Raw genomic sequence first — 18,507 nt, forward strand, 5'->3', positions numbered from 1 at the left:
GTGGAAGCTGAGACAGGGCGAGTGTTGTGGGGCTTTTCGAGAAGAGGTGAGGCAGGCTCTCGGTGGACGGGAGGAGCTTCCAGAAGACTGGACCACTGCAGCCAAGGTGATCAGAGAGGCAGGCAGGAGAGTACTTGGTGTATCTTCTGGCAGGAAAGGAGAGAAGGAGACTTGGTGGTGGAACCTCACAGTACAGGAAACTCACTGAAGAGAGATGGAAATGTGTTGGCTGGTGCCAGTCGTGTGCTAGATAGATGGGAAGAATTCTTCGACGAGTTGATGAATAAGGAAATAAGGAAAATGAGAGAGAAGGAAGAGAAGAAGAGGCAAGAGTGGTGGAGCAGGAAGTGGCAATGATTAATAAGGGGGGAGTTAGAAAGACATTAAAGAGGATGAAAAATGGAAAGGCACTTGGTCCTGATGACATTCCTGTGGAGGTATGGAAGCATCTACGAGAGGTGGCTGTGGAGTTTTTGACCAGCTTGTTCAATAGAATTCTAGTGGGTGAGAAGATGCCTGAGGAATGGAGGAAAAGTGCGCTGGTGCCCATTTTTAAGAACAAGGGTAATGTGCAGAGCTGTGGGAACTAGAGAGGAATAAAGTGGATGAGCCACACAATGAAGTTGTGGGAAAGAGTAGTGGAGGCGAGACTCAGGACAGAAGTGAGTATCTGCGAGCAACAGTATGGTTTCATGCCTATAAAGAGTACCACAGATGCATTATTTGCCTTGAGGATGTTGATGAGTACAGAGAAGGTCAGAAGGAGCTACATTGTGTCTTTGTAGATCTAGAGGAAGCCTTTGACAGAGTACCCAGAGAGGAACTGTGGTACTGCATGCGAGAGTCCGGAGTGGCAGAGAAGTATGTTAGAATAATACAGGACATGTACGAGGGCGGCAGAACAGCGGTGAGGTGTGCTGGAGGTGTGACAGACGAATTTAAGGTGGAGGTGGGACTGCATCAGGGATCAGCCCTGAGCCCCTTCCTGTTTGCAGTGGTGATGGATAGGCTGACAGATGAGGTTAGACTGGAATCCCCGTGGACCGTGATGTTTGCAGATGACATTGTGATCTGCAGTGAAAGCAGGGAGCAGCTGGAGGAAAAGTTAGAAAGATGGAGGCGTGCACTGGAAAGCAGAGGAATGAAGATTAGCCCATGTAAGACAGAATATATGTACATGAATGTGAGGGGTGGTGGGGGAAGAGTGAGGCTACAGGGAGAAGAGAGAGCAAGGGTGGAGCTCTTGAAATACTTGGGGTCAACCGTCCAGAGCAATGGTGAGTGTGGTCAGGAAGTGAAGAAACGGGTCCAAGCAGGTTGGAACGGGTGGAGGGAGGTGTCAGGTGTGTTGTGTGACAGGAGAGTCTCTGCTACGATGAAGGGCAAAGTTTATAAAACTGAGGTGAGGCCAGCCATGGTGGACGGATGTGAGACAGTGGCACTGAAGAGACGACAGGAAGCAGAGCAAATGAAGATGTTGAGGTTCGCTCTCGGAGTGACCGGGTTGGATCAAATTAGAAATGAGCGCATCAGAGGGACGGCCGAGGTTCGATGTTTTGGAGACAAAGTTAGAGAGAGCAGACTTGGATGGTTTGGACACGTCCAGAGGAGGAATAGTGAGTATATTGGTAGAAGGATGACGAGGATGGAGCTGCCAGGCAAGCGAGCGAGAGGAAGACCAAAGAGAAGGTGGATGGAGGTCGTGAGGGAAGACGTGAGGGCAGTCGGTGTTCGAGAGGAGGAGGCAGGAGATAGGCTGACATGGAAAAGGATGACGCACTAAAGGGACAAGCCAAAAGGAAAAGAAGAATGTTTCCTATGATTGTTGTTGCACGTGATGATGACTTGGACGTGGCTGGGGGCGTGACTGTGGGCGTAGTCTAGGCGGGGCGATTTTGCGTGCCGGAACTCCCCTTCTAAACACCTGGAACCTCTTTTGACAGCGTGAAAACAAAAGACATCAGGCGGGGGTCCATCGTGGGCTGCTCGGCGCGGGCCATGCGGGCGAGAGCATGGGGGACGAGCCAAGTGTTTCTCCGCTCAAGAACTTTGTGGCCGGGGGGGTCGGCGGCGCGTGCCTGCTGCTGGCCGGACACCCGCTGGACACCATCAAGGTGACCGCGACTCTCGCGCTTCTTGGCGTTTTCTTTGCTTCTCAGGCTTCCAGGAGATTGATTCCGCAAATCGGCTTCAAACGGCACGAGGCGCAACTTACGTTGACCGGCCGCAGACAGCCGCTCGTTTTGTTTGGTTTGGTTTTGCTGTTAATATCAAAAGGGGTTTGGACGTCGTTCCTGTGTTGTGCAAAAAGAAATCCGAATTGATCTGAACAGGAAACGTTTTGTCTTATCCCATGATCATGTATGGAAAGATCCTCCAGACAACGACGACGGGCTCCAGCACGCGCGTGACGTCATCACAACTTGAACTTCATGCCAAAGGAGCAAGTGTTCGTTTTCCAACACAAGAAGTCAAATGTGGCGCGAGTGACTGATTTCATTTTTCCAATTGTTCACTGTCAAGCAAGAGTAAAAAGAAGTTAAGCATTATGAATAAACGAACAACAAAAGAGAACAACTTGAACCGAATGTTTTCATTCATCCAGGTCACTTCACTCGATGGCAAGTGCTCTGTTCTAGTCGGAGTCGGTTAAACCCGTCATCCGAGCGGGCGCCAGGCCAGTTAGGAGGACCGCGCTGCGTCCGCCCACCGTCCTAACGAGCCTTACGCGTTAGCAGCCAGCTGGGATGAGAGGCCAAACGTTGCCCGAGACAACCGGAACGGTCCACTTGCCGTCGATTCGAAGGCCTGAGAAGGTTCTGTTTCGTGTCGTGTTAGGTGAGACTCCAGACTCAGCCCAAAGTCTCCTCGCTCTCTAGCTACGGCGCCTACACGGGAACCTTGGACTGCTTTCGCAAGACCATCTCCAAAGAGGTCAATGGAAACGCACGCGTTGATTTGCTGTTGTTTGGGGAAAAAAGAGCAAAATGGAACAACGCGACTTCGCTGTTGTGGCTAAAAGTGTGTGTGTGTGTGTGTGTGTGTGTGTGTGTGTGTGTGCGCGGGCGCGTAGGGCATCCTGGGCCTGTACAAAGGCATGGGCGCACCTCTGGTGGGTGCGGCGCCCATGATGGCCATCAGCTTCTTCGGCTTCGGTTTGGGGAAGCGGCTCCAGCGGACCGAGCCCGGCCGAGCGCTCACGTTAGTACAAATACACACGCCTCGAACCTTGACCCCCGCAACCTGGAAGCCTTGACCGTCACGCTAAGCATCATCGACAAAGCGCACGACAACTTTGATGCAAATATGTTTCGCTTTCATGACATCCCGAACATCTGAACACTGATTTTATCCCATGAAGCAGCTGAAACAACATTTAGAAATGGCTTTTGATAGCCAAGTAATAATAATAATCATCTTTATTTTTTTTTAGCATTGACATAATGAGAGAGACTGAACTGTAGTGACCCGCTTTGTAATCCTGTCTGCCCGGGAATCAAGACGAAGAGCTTTAGCTTTCACCTCGCATGTGCACGCCAAGCGAGGCACACGAAATCTGTATTAAGAGCACAAGCTTTAAAAGGTGGGTTTCGTTCCCGTCGGAGGTTAGTTCCGTAGGTTCACCAGGTTTTACGTGACAAGCCGGCAAACACGTGATTGTGTTGTTCTGATGTGACCTCGTTCAGGTGGCGAGTGTTACCTCGAAAGCCGCGTCTAAATATAAATGTCGACATTGCCGTGCCCTCTGATGTTACTCGCTCGTGTGAGACGCCGCCCTCGCCCCCGCCCCCGCCCCCGCCCCGCATTTTATGTGTGTCACAATTTCAGCTGCCGCTCAATTGCGAGGGCCTCTTGTTTCTCCAGAACACTTGTTTACTTTCCTGGTATTAAGTATGTCAATAAATATGCTACATTAGAGATGTGGATGGAGACACGAAATATGCTGTCAAGATATGAACAATGGGTAGCGTGTGTATAAAAGTGTGCATACTTCTGCTGTCAGGTGATTGTCTTTGTGTTGTTGTGTTCAGGCACACTCAGATATTCCTGTCCGGATGTCTGGCGGGGGTCTTCACAACAGTCATCGTGGCTCCGGGAGAGAGGATTAAATGCTTACTGCAGGTAAGTCCGAAGTCTGACGCGGGGAGGCCACCAGAACGTGATGTATGTCAGGTGGGTGGGGGAGGGGCCGCGGGGGCTTTTCGGGGGCCTTGGTTAATCAGTCCATGTTTGAGTGGAGCGACGTTACACATTTGTCTTTGAAGCTGTTTATTGCGAGGCATCACTTTTTTTTTTTTTTGCCGGCGCATCAAAGTCTGCTGTCAGTGTTGTTGTGTCAATTCTCAGAACACACGTGAGGTGTTCATCACTCAGCTGGGATCTGTAGGATGTTTTCTCGGTGTTCATCACACTAAACGTCCGTTCACACACGTGCCGAGGCAAACATCTGTCCCATCTTGCGGATTTTTGCTTAATGAAGCATAAAAGTCATCCAGTTTTAAGAGGTGAACTTCTCTTGATCGTCATCACATTGGAGATCAGTCAGTTCCATCTGCGGCTCCCGTGGCTCCTGTTTCAGGGTCAGTTTGTCAGATAAAGGTGTTTTGCTGAGCCCGCGAGCTTGATTTTTAACCGCTGAGCCGTAGCCGTCGGTTCCCGCGTTGATTGGCTGTTAGCCTAATCCGCACGCTTGGGAGAAAAGTGACGGCTGATGTTATGCTCCTCAAAAACTGCAATGCTGTCTTAACAAATTCGAGTCTTTAGTAGTCCATTCTATATGAAACGCTCAGCACCACTGTGGCCACAGTTACCTTGAAAAAGTAACTTAGTTACTTCACTGATTACTTGATTTCAAAAGTAACTACATTAGAATTATTATTTTTTTTTTTTTACTATTTAGTTACTTTCAGCAGCTGCCAAGCGGCAGGAATATCACTTATCCACAGTACAAGAAAAAAAAAAAAAGCATTAGCTTAACTCTACCCCCCACACAAGTTACAGTTACATCAACATGACTCAATAACTGAAATATTAGTGTTAAAGCAGCAACTTAGTGCAGAATTGACATGAGAACACAGTACAGTAAGTACCTAAACATAAACCAGCACACTATTCTCAGTAAACTTCTCTAAAGGCTCTTAAGTGATAGATAGATGGATGGATGCCGATTGTGGTCCAGGAAGTCTATGCGTGCAGTCTGGTTACTCTCCTGGGGAAAGTAATGGATTACTTTTGCTCGTTTCCCAAAATGGCGGAGTTTGGGAGTAACGTGTTAACGGAAACACTGCTCAGCGCTCACTGTCGACTTTTCTTCTCTTTGGTCCGCTCGTGGTTGAAAAAGGCTTCAGAGCCGTAGCAGAGTAAAAAGAGAACAGCCCAAGTCAACTCAATGTATCACTGTACCTACTGCGCTACCTGGTGGAACCACTGGGCATTACAGCACAACCTGGTGGAACCACTCGGCATTACAGGACAAGGTCAAATGAATGTAGTCCTGAATTTGATGATTCGGCGGATTCTGTACCAATCTTTGGCGGGCCGGATGTGGCCCGCGGGCCGTGGTTTGCCCACCTCGGTCTCGCCAGTTTCTCGTCATGCCCGGTGATACTGTATGGTCATTAGCACATTCCTAACACGATTCATTTGTTTTGAAGGTCAGGGGACGAAGATTTTCATTTTTTTCCTGCTACCTCTAGAACCCCTTTACAAACCACATCTGCCATTTCGAAATGATTATATAGCAGATGCACAGAAGTGAAATCCATAAATATGATGCAGAATGCGCCTTCTGCTTTTTGCATCCAGCGCCATCCGGTCTTCGTCTCTTTCCGGCGCCGTGACGTCACCAAACAGCCCGTTCATTCGGCGATTGTTCCATGCTGTTGTTCCCGTCCTTGCAAATTTGTTGTCGTATGATTTAACGACGTCACGGTGGTTTATTGTGTGGCCTTTGGTTGTGCAAATGGTTCAGGCGGTGGCAAGAGGTTTTTGTTGGCTTTCCACGTGAAAAAGGAATACGTGACCAGTCGTGCGGTGCTGTGCAGGTGCAGGTGCAGGCCGGCGGTGGCCCGTCCAAATATTCCGGCCCTCTTGACTGCGCCACACGTCTCTACAAGGAACAGGGCATCCGCAGCGTCTACAAAGGGACGCTGCTGACACTCATCAGAGGTTCGCTCACTCTCAATATGAGCTCCGTACGCCTCCAATCTAGCTTATTTGCCTCCTATTTATTGTTGGAGTCACCACTTCTTCATATTAATGGCACGTTCCATGTTCTATACACCGCTAATGTAGCATATTTACATCATACTTAATGTATTTACCTCTAATGCTGTATTGAAACCATATTTAACATTCTTTATACATCATCTGTACCCCATTTCTATAATATGTTTTATACAGCTAATAGGCCAACATCAAATATAGGCTAAATACAGTATGCTATATTGGAGGTATAGAGAACATTTACATGTTTTTTTTTTTAACAACATTCACATCATATATAATCAGTCCACCTCTAATGTTGAATATTTCCATCATGTTTTGTCTGCTGGTATTTTCCATCTCCCAGATGTGCCTTCTAACGGTCTCTATTTCCTGACTTATGAATACCTGAAAGACCTCCTGACTCCAGAAGGTCAAAGGTATTATTAGCAATATAAAGGATTTGATGTTGAAAATGATATCAATTATTTGAGCTGATTTTAGCGTCACACTGTGCTTGCTTGCTTGCGCGCGCGTGTGTTGTGTGTGTGTGTGTGTGTGTGTGTGTGTGTGTGTCAGTGTTTCCCAGCTTGGCGCCGCCTACATCCTGCTCGCCGGCGGCGTGGCTGGAATCTTGAACTGGACCATCGCGCTTCCCCCAGACGTCCTCAAGTCCAACTTTCAGACAGGTGATGCCGGAACACTCGCTTTATATATCCTCAGTCATACAGAATGTATGGAGCTGCATTTATTTTTCAATCGTAGGAAGTCATATGGTTTTCTTTGACTCTTGTATTCTTTAACTTCTGAACTGACGTGCGTGCGTGGACAGCCGCAGACGGCAAGTACAGAGGACTGGTGGACGTCTTGAGGACGCTGCTTCGAGAAGAAGGAGCCAAAGCGCTCTACAAAGGCTTCAACGCCGTCTTTCTCCGAGCCTTCCCCGCCAACGCCGTACGGCTCCCTTCTCTTGCGCTCCTTTGCTGTTAAGACGCCATCTGAATCTCTTTCTCTCCCCCCTTCCAGGCTTGTTTCTTGGGCTTCGAAGTGGCCTTGAAGGCTTTGAACTGGCTGGCCCCTGGCTGGTGAACCAGCCAACTTCGCTGGCCAGATCAGTGCTTGGAACGTGCCTCTGCGCAATTGCATTATTTGTAATCACGTTTACACGGAGCCCCAGACATGTCACGGGGAGAAACGTTGCAAATTGCGGCCACAGTATCGTGTGTACAAAATGCTCATTTGTGGCCACAAATTAGCCGTGGCTCTGAACTGACCAGCCGGGCTAACATGTACACGTTCTTGCAAAAAGATAAGTTAGAAGTAGAGTCCAGGGGGCTCTCGATGTTTACGCCTTTTTGTTTGACTTGGTAGGTTTTTGGTGCTGAACGTTTATTTGAATCATTTTAAAGTGGGATTGCATGTGCGGTTTTGTGAACATTTTCAATATAGTTTTTTTTGAATTTGAAAGCACAATTTTCATATGATTCCTTGCCAAATGATGCATTAGGTTAGCCGAAGACTAAACTGTCCATGTCTGAATGCTTGTCTATGTTTTTTGATTGAATGTATTTATTTTGAACATGTAAGAATAACAAAAAGAGAACAATAAAAGAGCCAATTTTAAAATAAAATGGAATTTATAAAGTCAAGTTAGTTAAATTATACGTATTCACAAAGGAGTAGGAAGAAGTAAAAACTTATTTACTCCTACCAATATCTCCACGATAACAATATAAATGCATCTTTATTCCTATATACAAATAATGACGTTGGTATCTACTGTCTGTTGTATATTAATGAAAGGTTGGGTGGGGGGGGGAAACGACGACCACCACAATAAAATAAACCAACAACCATGGCACCACTGGCAAGACATATTGTAGTAAATCTAAGACTCTTTTTGTATACTGTGACCAGAGTCAAAGTACCAAATAAAGCACGAACTTGAAGTTTGTTCTACTTGATAAAGTATTCAGCTGCAGTGATGAAGCTCAGCTAGTGCCCACATTCACAGCATAAATTACCCAGCAGCCATTGTTTCTCAACATCGGAAGTGAAGCGTGAACATTTTTTTTCCGTTATTGTTTCGTTGTGAAAACATAACAAACCGTACATTTTCATAACATTATGCGTATGTAATGCGGTGACCTCGCAGGCAACGTAGCGTCATGTTGTTCTTTTAGAGAAGGGGGTGGGAGAAAGAACTTCGGTTCCCACAATTCCAAGCGGCAATTCACTTCCGGGTTGCGCCTTGAGCCTGTGAACTGAAAAGAGGTGAGGTAAATGTTTACATTTGTTCTAGTTTGTGCGTACCATTCTCATACTGCAGTGATTAAAATGATTAATATGTCGTCCATATTACGAATTTCCGTTGAAGTTTTGCGAGGTGACTGTAAACCTACTGTTTACTCGGTAGCAATCTTTAGTTTGACTTGAACTGACCAGTTTTGATCGACTCAATGTCCTGAGAATGAAATGACTGCAACGAACGCAAATATTTACAGGCAAACTCCTACAGAAGCCTTTTGTTGCCCTTTGTCTCATGTGTGTGCGACTTCCACACACAGTAGATCATATTTTTGGGATTGTTTCATTATTGTGCACTCTGAAAATGACGCTTGGATCGCTCGAGTTCAGGTCTTTTGTGTGAATTTATAATGCATAATATACCGTAGCTAACGAAACAACCACTCGTTGGCTGTTACGAAATGACTTCACTTAAACTTTTAGTTGCAGAAGGAGGAAAATCAAAGCGGCTTGTTTTCATGATCATTGCATAAAAGCAAAACATGCAGAGAGACTTCACAGATTCATGAAGATCAAAATTCACAACGGCAACCAGCTACTCGGGACGGATTGTGTTCACTCTTAGTGTACTGCACACTAAGAGAATGCACTTTTTCCACTTCAGTCTGCGCTGACAGTCAGAATGTGCTCGAGAGGTGTCCTGCCTGGTCCAATGATATGTGTTCCGGGTTGCAATGGCAATCACCAGGTGCTCTTCTCCTTATTAGAAGCCAGCATGCCACCAAAACGATGTACGCCGTTTGGTTGTGTTTCCAGAGCCATATGCAATGTTGCAGAAAACATCCATCCCGTGTTTTGTCGTCCCACGTGTCACGCCAGGTGAATGTAGTGCGTGTGGAGAGCCGAGATGCCGCTGGAGGTCAAGTGGCCGTTCCCGCAGTGCCCGACGTTGGCGTGGAGGCTCTCCGGCTCGCTCATCATGGGCATGGTGGGCTCCTACTCCTACTTGTGGACCAGTGAGTTGCGTGCGATGCGGCTAGCAGTGGTTATGGTTCCAGGGGGGAATTCTATGTCAAATTTGGGAAATCTTCCATTTTCGATTCCATAGAATATTCTAGTGATGGCGAGATGAAGCTTCATGAAGCATTGTAACATGCTTCAGCCATTGGTTGGATTCATGGTTCATTTCTCCATGCGTCATTGCAGCTGGATCTTTACCACATAGAGTATGTGCTGCGTTGTATTTTTGCGTCTTTTTGGCTCTCGTGAATGACTAATATATTACAAAACAATGTTTGACCAAGTAATTGCCCAAGTTGAAGTGTAAAATCGATTATTTTTCAACATATTCCGTGTGCTTAAAATGTTCATCATCGCTGGTATGGCAGGTTGTATCATGTTTTTGTTTTCTGTCACTTTGGGAAAATTGAGGTTGAGAGTCGAGTGTGCCAACCGGTGGGCTATTAGACCAGGGTGCCGGGTTAGCGGGCATCAGCCTCTTTCCGAGGAGTGGCGTATGGAATCGCTCGCTATCTGCTGTCCAAGCTGTGTCCAAACTGCTGTCAACAGCTCCAAACTCTCTTAGCCTATACAAACTGCACAGTCTTTATCCAAACTGAGCTAACCACAACTCTATATAGAAAAACACACGCACACACATTTTGAACGGAGCCTGCACGAGCGGCTGAGATTGCCGTCAAACCTCGCGGCAAACCCTGAAGCGCTTCGCGACTCGCGTCCACGCGGTACAGCCGGCCAAGCGAGACTTCAGACGTCATCGCTTCCGCAGCGAGCCTCGATACGCGCTTTGCGGAAACGCCCCCCTCCGTTACTTGACACACGCCTCGAGGAATCTGCACATCTCCTAACATCACTGGAATATTCCACTTTGTCGAGTTTTAAATACAGGTTGCCCTCCAAAATTTGACATCATTTCAAAGTTTAATCACAAAGCCAAGTCATCCTCAAAGGGTCTCAAATTTGAATAATATGGTGAGGAAGTGCTGCATCTATAAGTTAAAATACAAATTATGCTTTCACTTTGTCTCCCTGGAGGCTCGCTTTTCTCTTCAGTTTTGGCTGCTTGAGAGCAAAAAGCCAAATTGGAAACACCCGAGCTCCGCCCACTCTTGTCATGGTAATAAAAACCATAATTTTCATCGGGTGAGCTGTGTCTCATTTGCATGAGACAGAACTGCCCCACCAAAAACCGAGTGGATTTCTAGTAGATTTGAAGTCTGCTTTAATTGGATTTTGACAAAATCATGTCACAGAAATGTTATGAAGAAAACTGGGAACTGTTTTAAATTATGAAAGAAAATGTACGTTTTCTTTAAACTTGGTGAAACTTCTCGTGAAAATTTGAGATCATTTTAGCCAGACTTGGCTTTGCCATTGAACGATGAAATGATGTCAAATTTTTGGGGACACCCTGTATTTTATTGAAAATTCAATTCCTTTACTGAAGAACAAAAACATGAATGTTGTTTTGGCTTCAACAGGGAAGCCCAGACCTCCCTCGCCACGGCCACCTCCTCCAGCTCTTCCGAGGGGATCCCGAGGCATTCCCAGGCAAGCCGAGAGACATCGTCTCTCCGGCGTGTCCCGGGGCGTCCCCGGGGTCTCCTCCCAGTGGGACGTGCCTTCTTAAAAAGGGGGACCACCACCCCAGTCTGCCAATCCAGAGGTGGCCGAGGTCCCCGATTTCCTCGCAATGTTGCAGAGGCGTGTCAACCAGGACAGACCCACAACAGCCAGAGCCTTTAGGAACTCCGGGCGAATTTCATCCACCCCCGGGGCTTTGCCACCGAGGAGCTTTTCAACCACCTCGGTGACCTCAACCCCAGAGATAGGAGAGCCTGCCTCTGAGAACCCAGACTCTGCTTCATCATGGGAAGGCGTCTCGGGGGCATTGAAGAGGTCTTCGAAGTATTCTCCCCACCGACTCAGAACGTCCAGAGTCGAGGCCAGCAGCGCCCCATCCCCACTATATACAGCGTTGATGGTGCACTGCTTCCCCCTCCTTAGATGCCGGATGGTGGACCAGAATTTCCTCGAAGCCATCCAGAAGTCGTTCTCCACGGCCTCACTGAACTCCTCCCATGTCCGAGTTTTTGCTTCAGCGACCACCGAAGCTGAATTCCGCTTGGCCAGCCGGTACCCATCAGCTACCCCAGGAGTGCCACAGGCCAAAAACGCCCGGTAGGACTCCTTCTTCAGCTTGACGGCATCCCTCACCGTTGGTGTCCACCAATGGGTTTGGGGATTGCTGCCACGACAGGGACCGACCACCTTACGGCCACAGCTCCGGTCGGCCGCCTCTGCAATAGAGGCGCGGAACATGGCCCACCCTGACTCAATGTCCCCCGCCTCCCCTGAGACGTGGGTAAAGTTCTGCCGGAGGTGTGAGTTGAAACTCCTCCTGACAGGGTTTTTTTCTGCCAGACGTTCCCAGCAGACATTCACAATACGTTTGGGCCTGCCAGGTCGGACCGGCATCTTCTCCCCACCATCGGAGCCAACTCTCCACCAGGTGGTGATCAGTTGACAGCTCTGCCCCTCTCTTCACCCAAGTGTCCAAGACATGCGACCGCAAGTCCGATGACACGACCACAAAGTCGATCATCGAACGGCGACCTAGGGTGTCCTGGTGCCAAGTGTACGTGTGGACACCCTTATGCTTGAACATGGTGTCCGTTATGGACAATCCGTGGTGAGCACAGAAGTCCAATAACAGAACACCGCTCAGGTTCTGATAGGGTGGGGGTGGGGGGGAGTGGCGGGCATTCCTCCCAATCACGCCCTTCCAGGTCTCACTGTTATTGCCCACGTGAACATTGAACTCCCCCAGCAGAACGATGGAGTCCCCCAGCGGGAGTGATCTCCAGCACCCCCTCCAAAGACTCCAAAAAGAGTGGGTACTCTGAACTGCTGTTTGGTGCATCGGCACAAATAACAGTCATGACCAGTCCCCCCAACCGAAGGCGGAGGGAGGCTACCCACTCGTCCACCGGGGTGAACCCCAACGTACAGGCGTCAATCCGCGGGGCAATAAGTATACCCACACCTGTTCGGCGCCTCTCACCGTGGGCAACTCCAGAGTGGAAGAGAGTCCAACCCCTCTCAAGAGGACTGGTACCAGAGCCCAAGCCGTTTGTGGAGGTGAGCCCGACTCTATCTAGTTGGAACTTCTCAACCTCACACACCAGCTCGTGCTCCTTCCCTGCCAGAGAGGTGACATTCCACGTACCTAGAGCCAGTTTCTGAAGCCTGGGATGGGATCGCCAAGGTCCCTGCCTTCGGCCACCGCCCAGCTCACACTGCATCCGACCCCCATGGCCCCTCCCCCAGATGGTGAGCTCATGGGAAGGGGGACCCATGTTACCCTTTTCGGGCTGTGGGTGCAGGCCCAGCCACCGGGCGCTCTCCTTCGAGCCCCACCTCCAGGCCTGGCTCAAGAGGGGGCCCCGGTGACGCGCGTCCGGGCAAAGGAAACCTAGATCCAGTTAATGTATTCTTCATAGGGGTTTTTGGAGCCGTGCTTTGTCTGGTCCCTCACCTAGGACCTTTTAGCCATGGGTGACCCTACTAGGGGCGTGAAGCCCCAGACAACTTGGCTCCTAGGATCATTGGGACACATAAACCCCTCCATCACGATAAGGTGACGGCTCAAGGAGAGGAAAAAATATATTTGTGAGGATAAGTGGTACAGAAAATGGATGGATGGATATATTTGTAAGTTCCCTGTTAAGAACCAACATTCAAGTGTATAACTACCTGGTTATTCCCAATATTCTTTTCCCCTCAATTTTGCAAGCGTGCCCTAATCCCTGTCAGAACCTTCTCGTCACTCGCCATTTTTGTGGTTCCTCCCGTAGAGCACATGAACTGCCTGACGGTGCACAACCACGAGGTTCTGTTGGAGCTGATCGACCAGCGGCCCGCTGACACGCCCCTTATCACACTGTCCAATCACCAGTCGTGTATGGACGACCCGCACGTCTGGGGTGAGAGTCCGCCTGGAAGGAAAATAAACAAACTTTGTGTGTGTTTATTTCTTTCTGTGTGTGTTTGTGTGCGGTAGGCATCCTGAAGCTGAGGCATTTGTGGAACTTTAACAAGATGCGATGGTAAGTTTTCCTTCAACTTCCACTTTCACATGGATCATTTTTCTCGATTAATTTTTACCTGAAACGTACTCCCAGTTTGTGTGTGCGTGCGTGTGTGTGTGTGTACAACGGTACTTAACATTTAAACATGGGCCCAAAAGTTGAACGTAGGGCTGGGCGAGATGGTCTTCAAATCAAATCTCAGTTTATTTTCACAATTATTATGACATTATTTTCAGAAGGTAATGCCGGTATCACTGTTCGCTCACGCTAATCAGGGCTAACACTGCAGGTTTGCTTACCTTTTGGTTTTGAAATGGTGCGCTCTGGAACTTCGCGAGCCTAGCTCAACATATGAGGTCACTCGACTCAACTGTGTGTGGCTTGCCTGTGTTAGTAGCACAGAGGTGCAGAAGGGCCCGTTTGCAGACACATTTTCAGACATAATGACAAAAAGATTCATTTGGTTGTGTAATTTCACACTTAATGGGTGGGCAGGCACTCCAGAGGAAACGCCGATATACAGTGGAACCTCGTTTAACGGACCAATTGGGGGGTCGTCCGTTACAGCCGATTGTCCGTTACATTGAAGCACTTTTTTCATGGCCTAGAAACAACCATATAGTACATAATTATTGTTTTATGCATTTTTTCCATGGCCTAAATAACACAATATCGTACAAAGAAAATATGAAAAGCTTGAAAATGTTTGAAAAGTTTGAAAGTTTATCTAAACTTACCTCTCCGGGCCGGGATTTGAACTCGCACATGCCCCCTCAGTGGCGCGCTCGTGACCACATAGCTCATTTGCGTGCGTCCCGGGGGACACGTTGTAATTAGCCGTGGGCTCATTGCACCAGTACTTTGCATCTGATACGCGTTAAATCAGGGGTCCGTTCAATTGAAATTCACGAAATGTACCATCTAAGGGTCGTGGTTTCAGGTTTATTATTTTTAGAAACAAGCTGCTCGAATGACTTTTCTTCCAACAGGACTCCAGCAGCGTCGGACATTTGCTTCACGAGAGAGTTGCACTCGCGATTCTTCAGCCGAGGAAAATGCGTGCCCGTCTGTAGAGGTGAGCGCCGCCTTCGCTTCCGTCGTCTGGCCTTTTCGTCAGTTGGTCGTTGCTGTTGCACGGCTTCCTTCTTTCAGGCGACGGTGTTTACCAGAAAGGCATGGATTTTATTCTGGAGAAGTTGAACAGAGGGGAGTGGGTGCATATTTTCCCTGAAGGTAAGACTTGAGATGTCGTTTGGAATGCGGAATGGATTGTTGCACTCGCTTTAAAACCATGTACAGGCACATCTCAGTAAACAAGAATATCGTGCAAAAACCCAGTTTATTTCACGAGTTGTCATAATTGTTCATTAAAACCACTTTCGACATAGCATCACTGCCATTGTCATTAGGCTAACTTAAATCCGCTTGCTTTAATGCTAACATACGATGGAAAACGCCATAGATGTTAGCATCGCTATTGCAGTTATTTCTAACCACCAAACAACCGTTGCAGTGCTACACATACAAAATAGAACATCCAACAGCACCCACAGGCAAATTCTCTGCTCTGTGGGGAAAAAAACCTGAATTGCTGGAGTTTAGAAATGGACTTCTCGACATCATCGATCAACTCGTCTGGCTAAAGGCGCGCACACCAAAGGAGGCGGCACAGTTTGTGTAACGTGCGGCTTCTGAGTGAAAAACCTTCCAGTTTTTTTACTTTTTATTTTGTGGTTGCTGCTTCTACGCCAGCTTTCCGGTAATGCCGATGTTGTTGCTTGACAGGTAAAATCAACACAAGTGAAGAATTCATCAGGTTGAAATGGGGTGAGTGCGTGGCATGCCGTTGGTGCGCACATCTTGTAACACGTGGCTTACACACACCAGTGCTCGTCTTTTAGGTGTGGGACGCCTAATAGCAGAGTGCACCCTCAACCCCGTCATCCTGCCGCTGTGGCACGTGGGTGAGTGAGCCACGCACGGCTGTTCTTGTCGACCCGAGATCATCTCGCATTTGCAGTCGCCTTCCGCCACCTTCCTCTTTTGTGTTTCTTTCTTTGCTACACCAGAAATGTGCAAGGGTCATGTTTAGTTATTCAAAAGAAATACTGGTAAATTGATTATTTATATGAAGCCAGAACTGAAATGCATCCCTATGGGGGGGGGCACAAGCCAGAGCAAACTGTAGGCCGGTCCCAAGCCCGGATAAATGCAGGGGGTTGGGTCAGGAAGGGCATCCGGCTTCAAACTTTGCCAAACAAATATGAGCGTTCCTTCAAAGAATTCCATACCGGATCGGTCGTGGCACGGGTTAACAACGTCCGCCCCCGGCACCGTTAATCTGCAGGGCGCTGGTCGAAATTCAGCTACTGTGGGTCAAAGATGAAGGAGCGGTGGAAAGCGGTTCTTCGGCAGAAAGAGAAGAGAAGAGAAGAGGAAAGCAAAGAGCCTAGAACTGAATGTGGGGACTTTGAATGTTGGGACTATGACCGGAAAATCACGGGAGTTGGCTGACATGATGATTTGGAGAAAGGTTGATATATTGTGTGTGCAGGAGAGCAGGTGGAAAGGCAGTAAGGCTAGAAGTTTAGGGGTTAGGGTGGAAATGATTTGACCACGGTGTAGATGGGAAGAGAAATGGAGTCGGGGTTATTTTCAAGGAAGAGTTGGCTAAGAATGTCTTGGAGGCGAAAAGAGTATCAGATCGAGTGGTGAGGCTGAAACTCGAAATTGAGGGCGTTATGTGGTAATGTGATTCGCGGCTATGCCCGCTAATCACAGTGAGTATTTGCGAGCAACAGTATGGTTTCATGCCTAGAAAGAGTACCACAGATGCATTATTTGCCTTGAGGATGTCGATGGAAAAGTACAGAGAAGGTCAGAAGGAGCTACATTGTCATAGGCTTTGTCGACATCTACAAAGACACAGAGTACCCAGAGAGGAACTGCGCTACTGCACGCGGAGGTCTGGAGTGGCAGGGAAGTATGTTAGAATAATACAGGACATGCACGAGGGCAGCGGAACAGCGGTGAGGTGTGCTGCAGGTGTGACAGATGAATTTAAGGTGGAGGTGGGGCTGCATCAGGGAGCAGCCCTGAGCCCCTTCCTTTTTGCAGTGGTGATGGATAGGCTGACAGATGAGGTCAGACTGGAATCCCCGTGGACCGTGATGTTTGCAGATGACATTGTGATCTGCAGTGAAAGCAGGGAGCAGGTGGAGGAACAGTTCGGAAGATGGAAAGCAGACTTTCCACCTGTTTAGTTTCCTCCAATCAGATGGACAGTTTTTGTTTTCGCTCGTATTTGTACATGTTCTGCCTTCCCCAAATGTGCAGTGTTGAGTTTGGTGGACAGATAGCAAAAGTCTGCTCGTGTAATGCTAACATACAATAGGAAACGCCATAGACAGGTTAACAGAAATAAGTGTCACAATTTCGGTCATTTTAAACCATGGAATAACTGTTTACTAGCATAAACACAGCACATACAAAGAGAAAATCCAGCAGCACTCACAGGCATATCTTCTGCTCTTCTCTGTGGAAACCATTTGGCTGTTTTGACTGCGTTTGACGGGACACACGATAACAGCCGTCATCTTTTGTGCCAGGCTTGAGCGATGTCCTGCCCAATGTGAGCCCCTACATCCCTCGGATTGGCAAGGTAGGAACAACCTCTCCGCGTTTTCCCGCAATCTCCCGCCCCCGAGCGACGTCGGCTTCCGAATAAGTGCTTCGCGTGCTCGCAGAGAATCACCGTCCTCGTGGGGAAACCTTTCGGCCTCAAAGACCTCGTGGAAAAGCTCCGAGCGGACAACAAGAACCAGGTGAGCCAAGATTGGGTCCTCTGCCAGAAACCCATCATAAAACCTTTCCTGTACGGACTAGTTTGCCAGTATGCTTGATTCGTGTTCATGGGTCAATTTGACCTGCTCTATGTTTAATAATTAAAAAATTTTTTATTGGAATATATGGAAAAAAATAAGGCAAACAAAGGTTTTATCCCCTTCTAACATCACATTTTTTTAGACTAGTTTGGCACGCAATTGAATGTAAGGGGCAAACATTTTTAATTGTCAAGTGTAAAAAGACTCTTCTTCATCAATAAAATAATAAAAAAAAGAAACATTCTACCTTATTTTGGACAATGTGACGGTGATGCCGGAATCTTAAATGTGATGTCAGTTCCTCCACTCGCCGTCTTCTCTTAAAGGGGGCATATTATCGAAAATGGACTTTTGAATGTTTGTATACAAATAGATGTCTGGCGTGTCAATCTAACGGAAGCTGGGCAGGGAAGAGGGCTGGCGCACCGCGTGAGACGGATTCGCCCCTTACACGAGCCAATTTCAATGGCAAGAAATAAACATATACAGTACAAATGTCTATAAATAATTCTTGAGCCTATGCTGGTGATTCTTGAGAAATGCACAACCCCTGTTGTGTTGTGCGACTTGAGAGGCGGTACGTTGCGCTTTGAGTGCGTTTGCGTTGTGGGTCTGGAGACGTTCACGCATCCTCTCCGTCAATTTGCCGTTGCAGCTCGAGATGAGAAAAACGCTGACGGACGTCATCCAGGCGGACTTCCAGAGACTTCAAGTCCAGGCTGAGGCGCTCCACAATTCCTGAGCGGGAGTCGTTTTTATCAAAGGACCTCAGAACCGCTTTCAAATGTGTTCAAACATGCCGACTGAACATCTTGTGACATCATCTACGTTCGGACACATGAGCGTGATTCTTTGTCCATTTTATGATTGCGTTCTATTACTTCTCACCTCATCTTTCTGTGTATGATTAGTTTTTAGCACAGTCCGTATTTGTTGTCCTGATTGCTGCAAAAAAGACAAAAAAAAAAAAAAGAAAGAAAAGCATTCTTGTTGGCTTTCTCCTTCCTTCCCGCTCAGTGTCAATGCCAATAAAGATTTTATATTTGGAGCCTTGTGTGCTT

The 18,507-nt window shown here is 47.8% G+C and overlaps 2 protein-coding genes across 6 annotated transcripts; both read left to right on the plus strand.

Moving 5' to 3' along the window:
• The first annotated feature begins 2,012 nt into the window (after positions 1 to 2,012).
• LOC133397659 (mitochondrial carnitine/acylcarnitine carrier protein-like) lies at positions 2,013 to 8,120 on the plus strand. The gene is made up of 9 exons (XM_061668858.1): positions 2,013 to 2,114; positions 2,839 to 2,934; positions 3,074 to 3,201; positions 4,032 to 4,122; positions 6,051 to 6,168; positions 6,572 to 6,644; positions 6,784 to 6,893; positions 7,037 to 7,158; positions 7,231 to 8,120. Exons 1-9 carry the CDS (start codon positions 2,013 to 2,015, stop codon positions 7,291 to 7,293), a joined length of 903 nt encoding a protein of 300 aa, XP_061524842.1. The 3' UTR covers positions 7,294 to 8,120.
• Positions 8,121 to 8,450: 330 nt separating this feature from the next.
• tafazzin (tafazzin, phospholipid-lysophospholipid transacylase) lies at positions 8,451 to 18,494 on the plus strand. 5 transcript variants are annotated; one of them, XM_061695833.1, is made up of 12 exons: positions 8,451 to 8,478; positions 9,116 to 9,199; positions 9,331 to 9,439; positions 13,329 to 13,457; positions 13,535 to 13,580; positions 14,552 to 14,637; positions 14,715 to 14,795; positions 15,348 to 15,389; positions 15,464 to 15,526; positions 17,171 to 17,223; positions 17,309 to 17,386; positions 18,102 to 18,494. In XM_061695833.1, the coding sequence occupies exons 2-12, from the start codon at positions 9,134 to 9,136 to the stop codon at positions 18,186 to 18,188; spliced, it is 840 nt and encodes a 279-aa protein (XP_061551817.1). In that variant the 5' UTR covers positions 8,451 to 8,478; positions 9,116 to 9,133; the 3' UTR covers positions 18,189 to 18,494. The 5 variants fall into 5 exon arrangements, with proteins under 5 accessions (XP_061551817.1, XP_061551835.1, XP_061551825.1 ...); XM_061695841.1 differs by lacking the exon at positions 8,451 to 8,478 and adding an exon at positions 8,490 to 8,590; XM_061695851.1 differs by lacking the exon at positions 9,116 to 9,199 and having other exon boundaries at positions 8,454 to 8,478; positions 9,268 to 9,439.
• The last annotated feature ends 13 nt before the right edge of the window (positions 18,495 to 18,507 follow it).

Source organism: Phycodurus eques, chromosome 1 (genome assembly GCF_024500275.1).
Source record: "Phycodurus eques isolate BA_2022a chromosome 1, UOR_Pequ_1.1, whole genome shotgun sequence".
NCBI classification, from domain to species: Eukaryota; Metazoa; Chordata; class Actinopteri; order Syngnathiformes; family Syngnathidae; genus Phycodurus; species Phycodurus eques.

Coding starts and splice junctions, on each gene's coding strand:
- LOC133397659 (XM_061668858.1), top strand. CDS start 2,013: ATGGGGGACGAGCCAAGTGTTTCTCCGCTCAAGAACTTTGTGGCCGGG. Junction 2,115..2,838: donor ACCCGCTGGACACCATCAAG/GTGACCGCGACT, acceptor GTGTCGTGTTAG/GTGAGACTCCAGACTCAGCC. Junction 4,123..6,050: donor GGATTAAATGCTTACTGCAG/GTAAGTCCGAAG, acceptor GTGCAGGTGCAG/GTGCAGGCCGGCGGTGGCCC.
- tafazzin (XM_061695833.1), top strand. CDS start 9,134: ATGTGCTCGAGAGGTGTCCTGCCTGGTCCAATGATATGTGTTCCGGGT. Junction 9,440..13,328: donor GCTCGCTCATCATGGGCATG/GTGGGCTCCTAC, acceptor TTCCTCCCGTAG/AGCACATGAACTGCCTGACG. Junction 14,796..15,347: donor GGTGCATATTTTCCCTGAAG/GTAAGACTTGAG, acceptor GTTGCTTGACAG/GTAAAATCAACACAAGTGAA.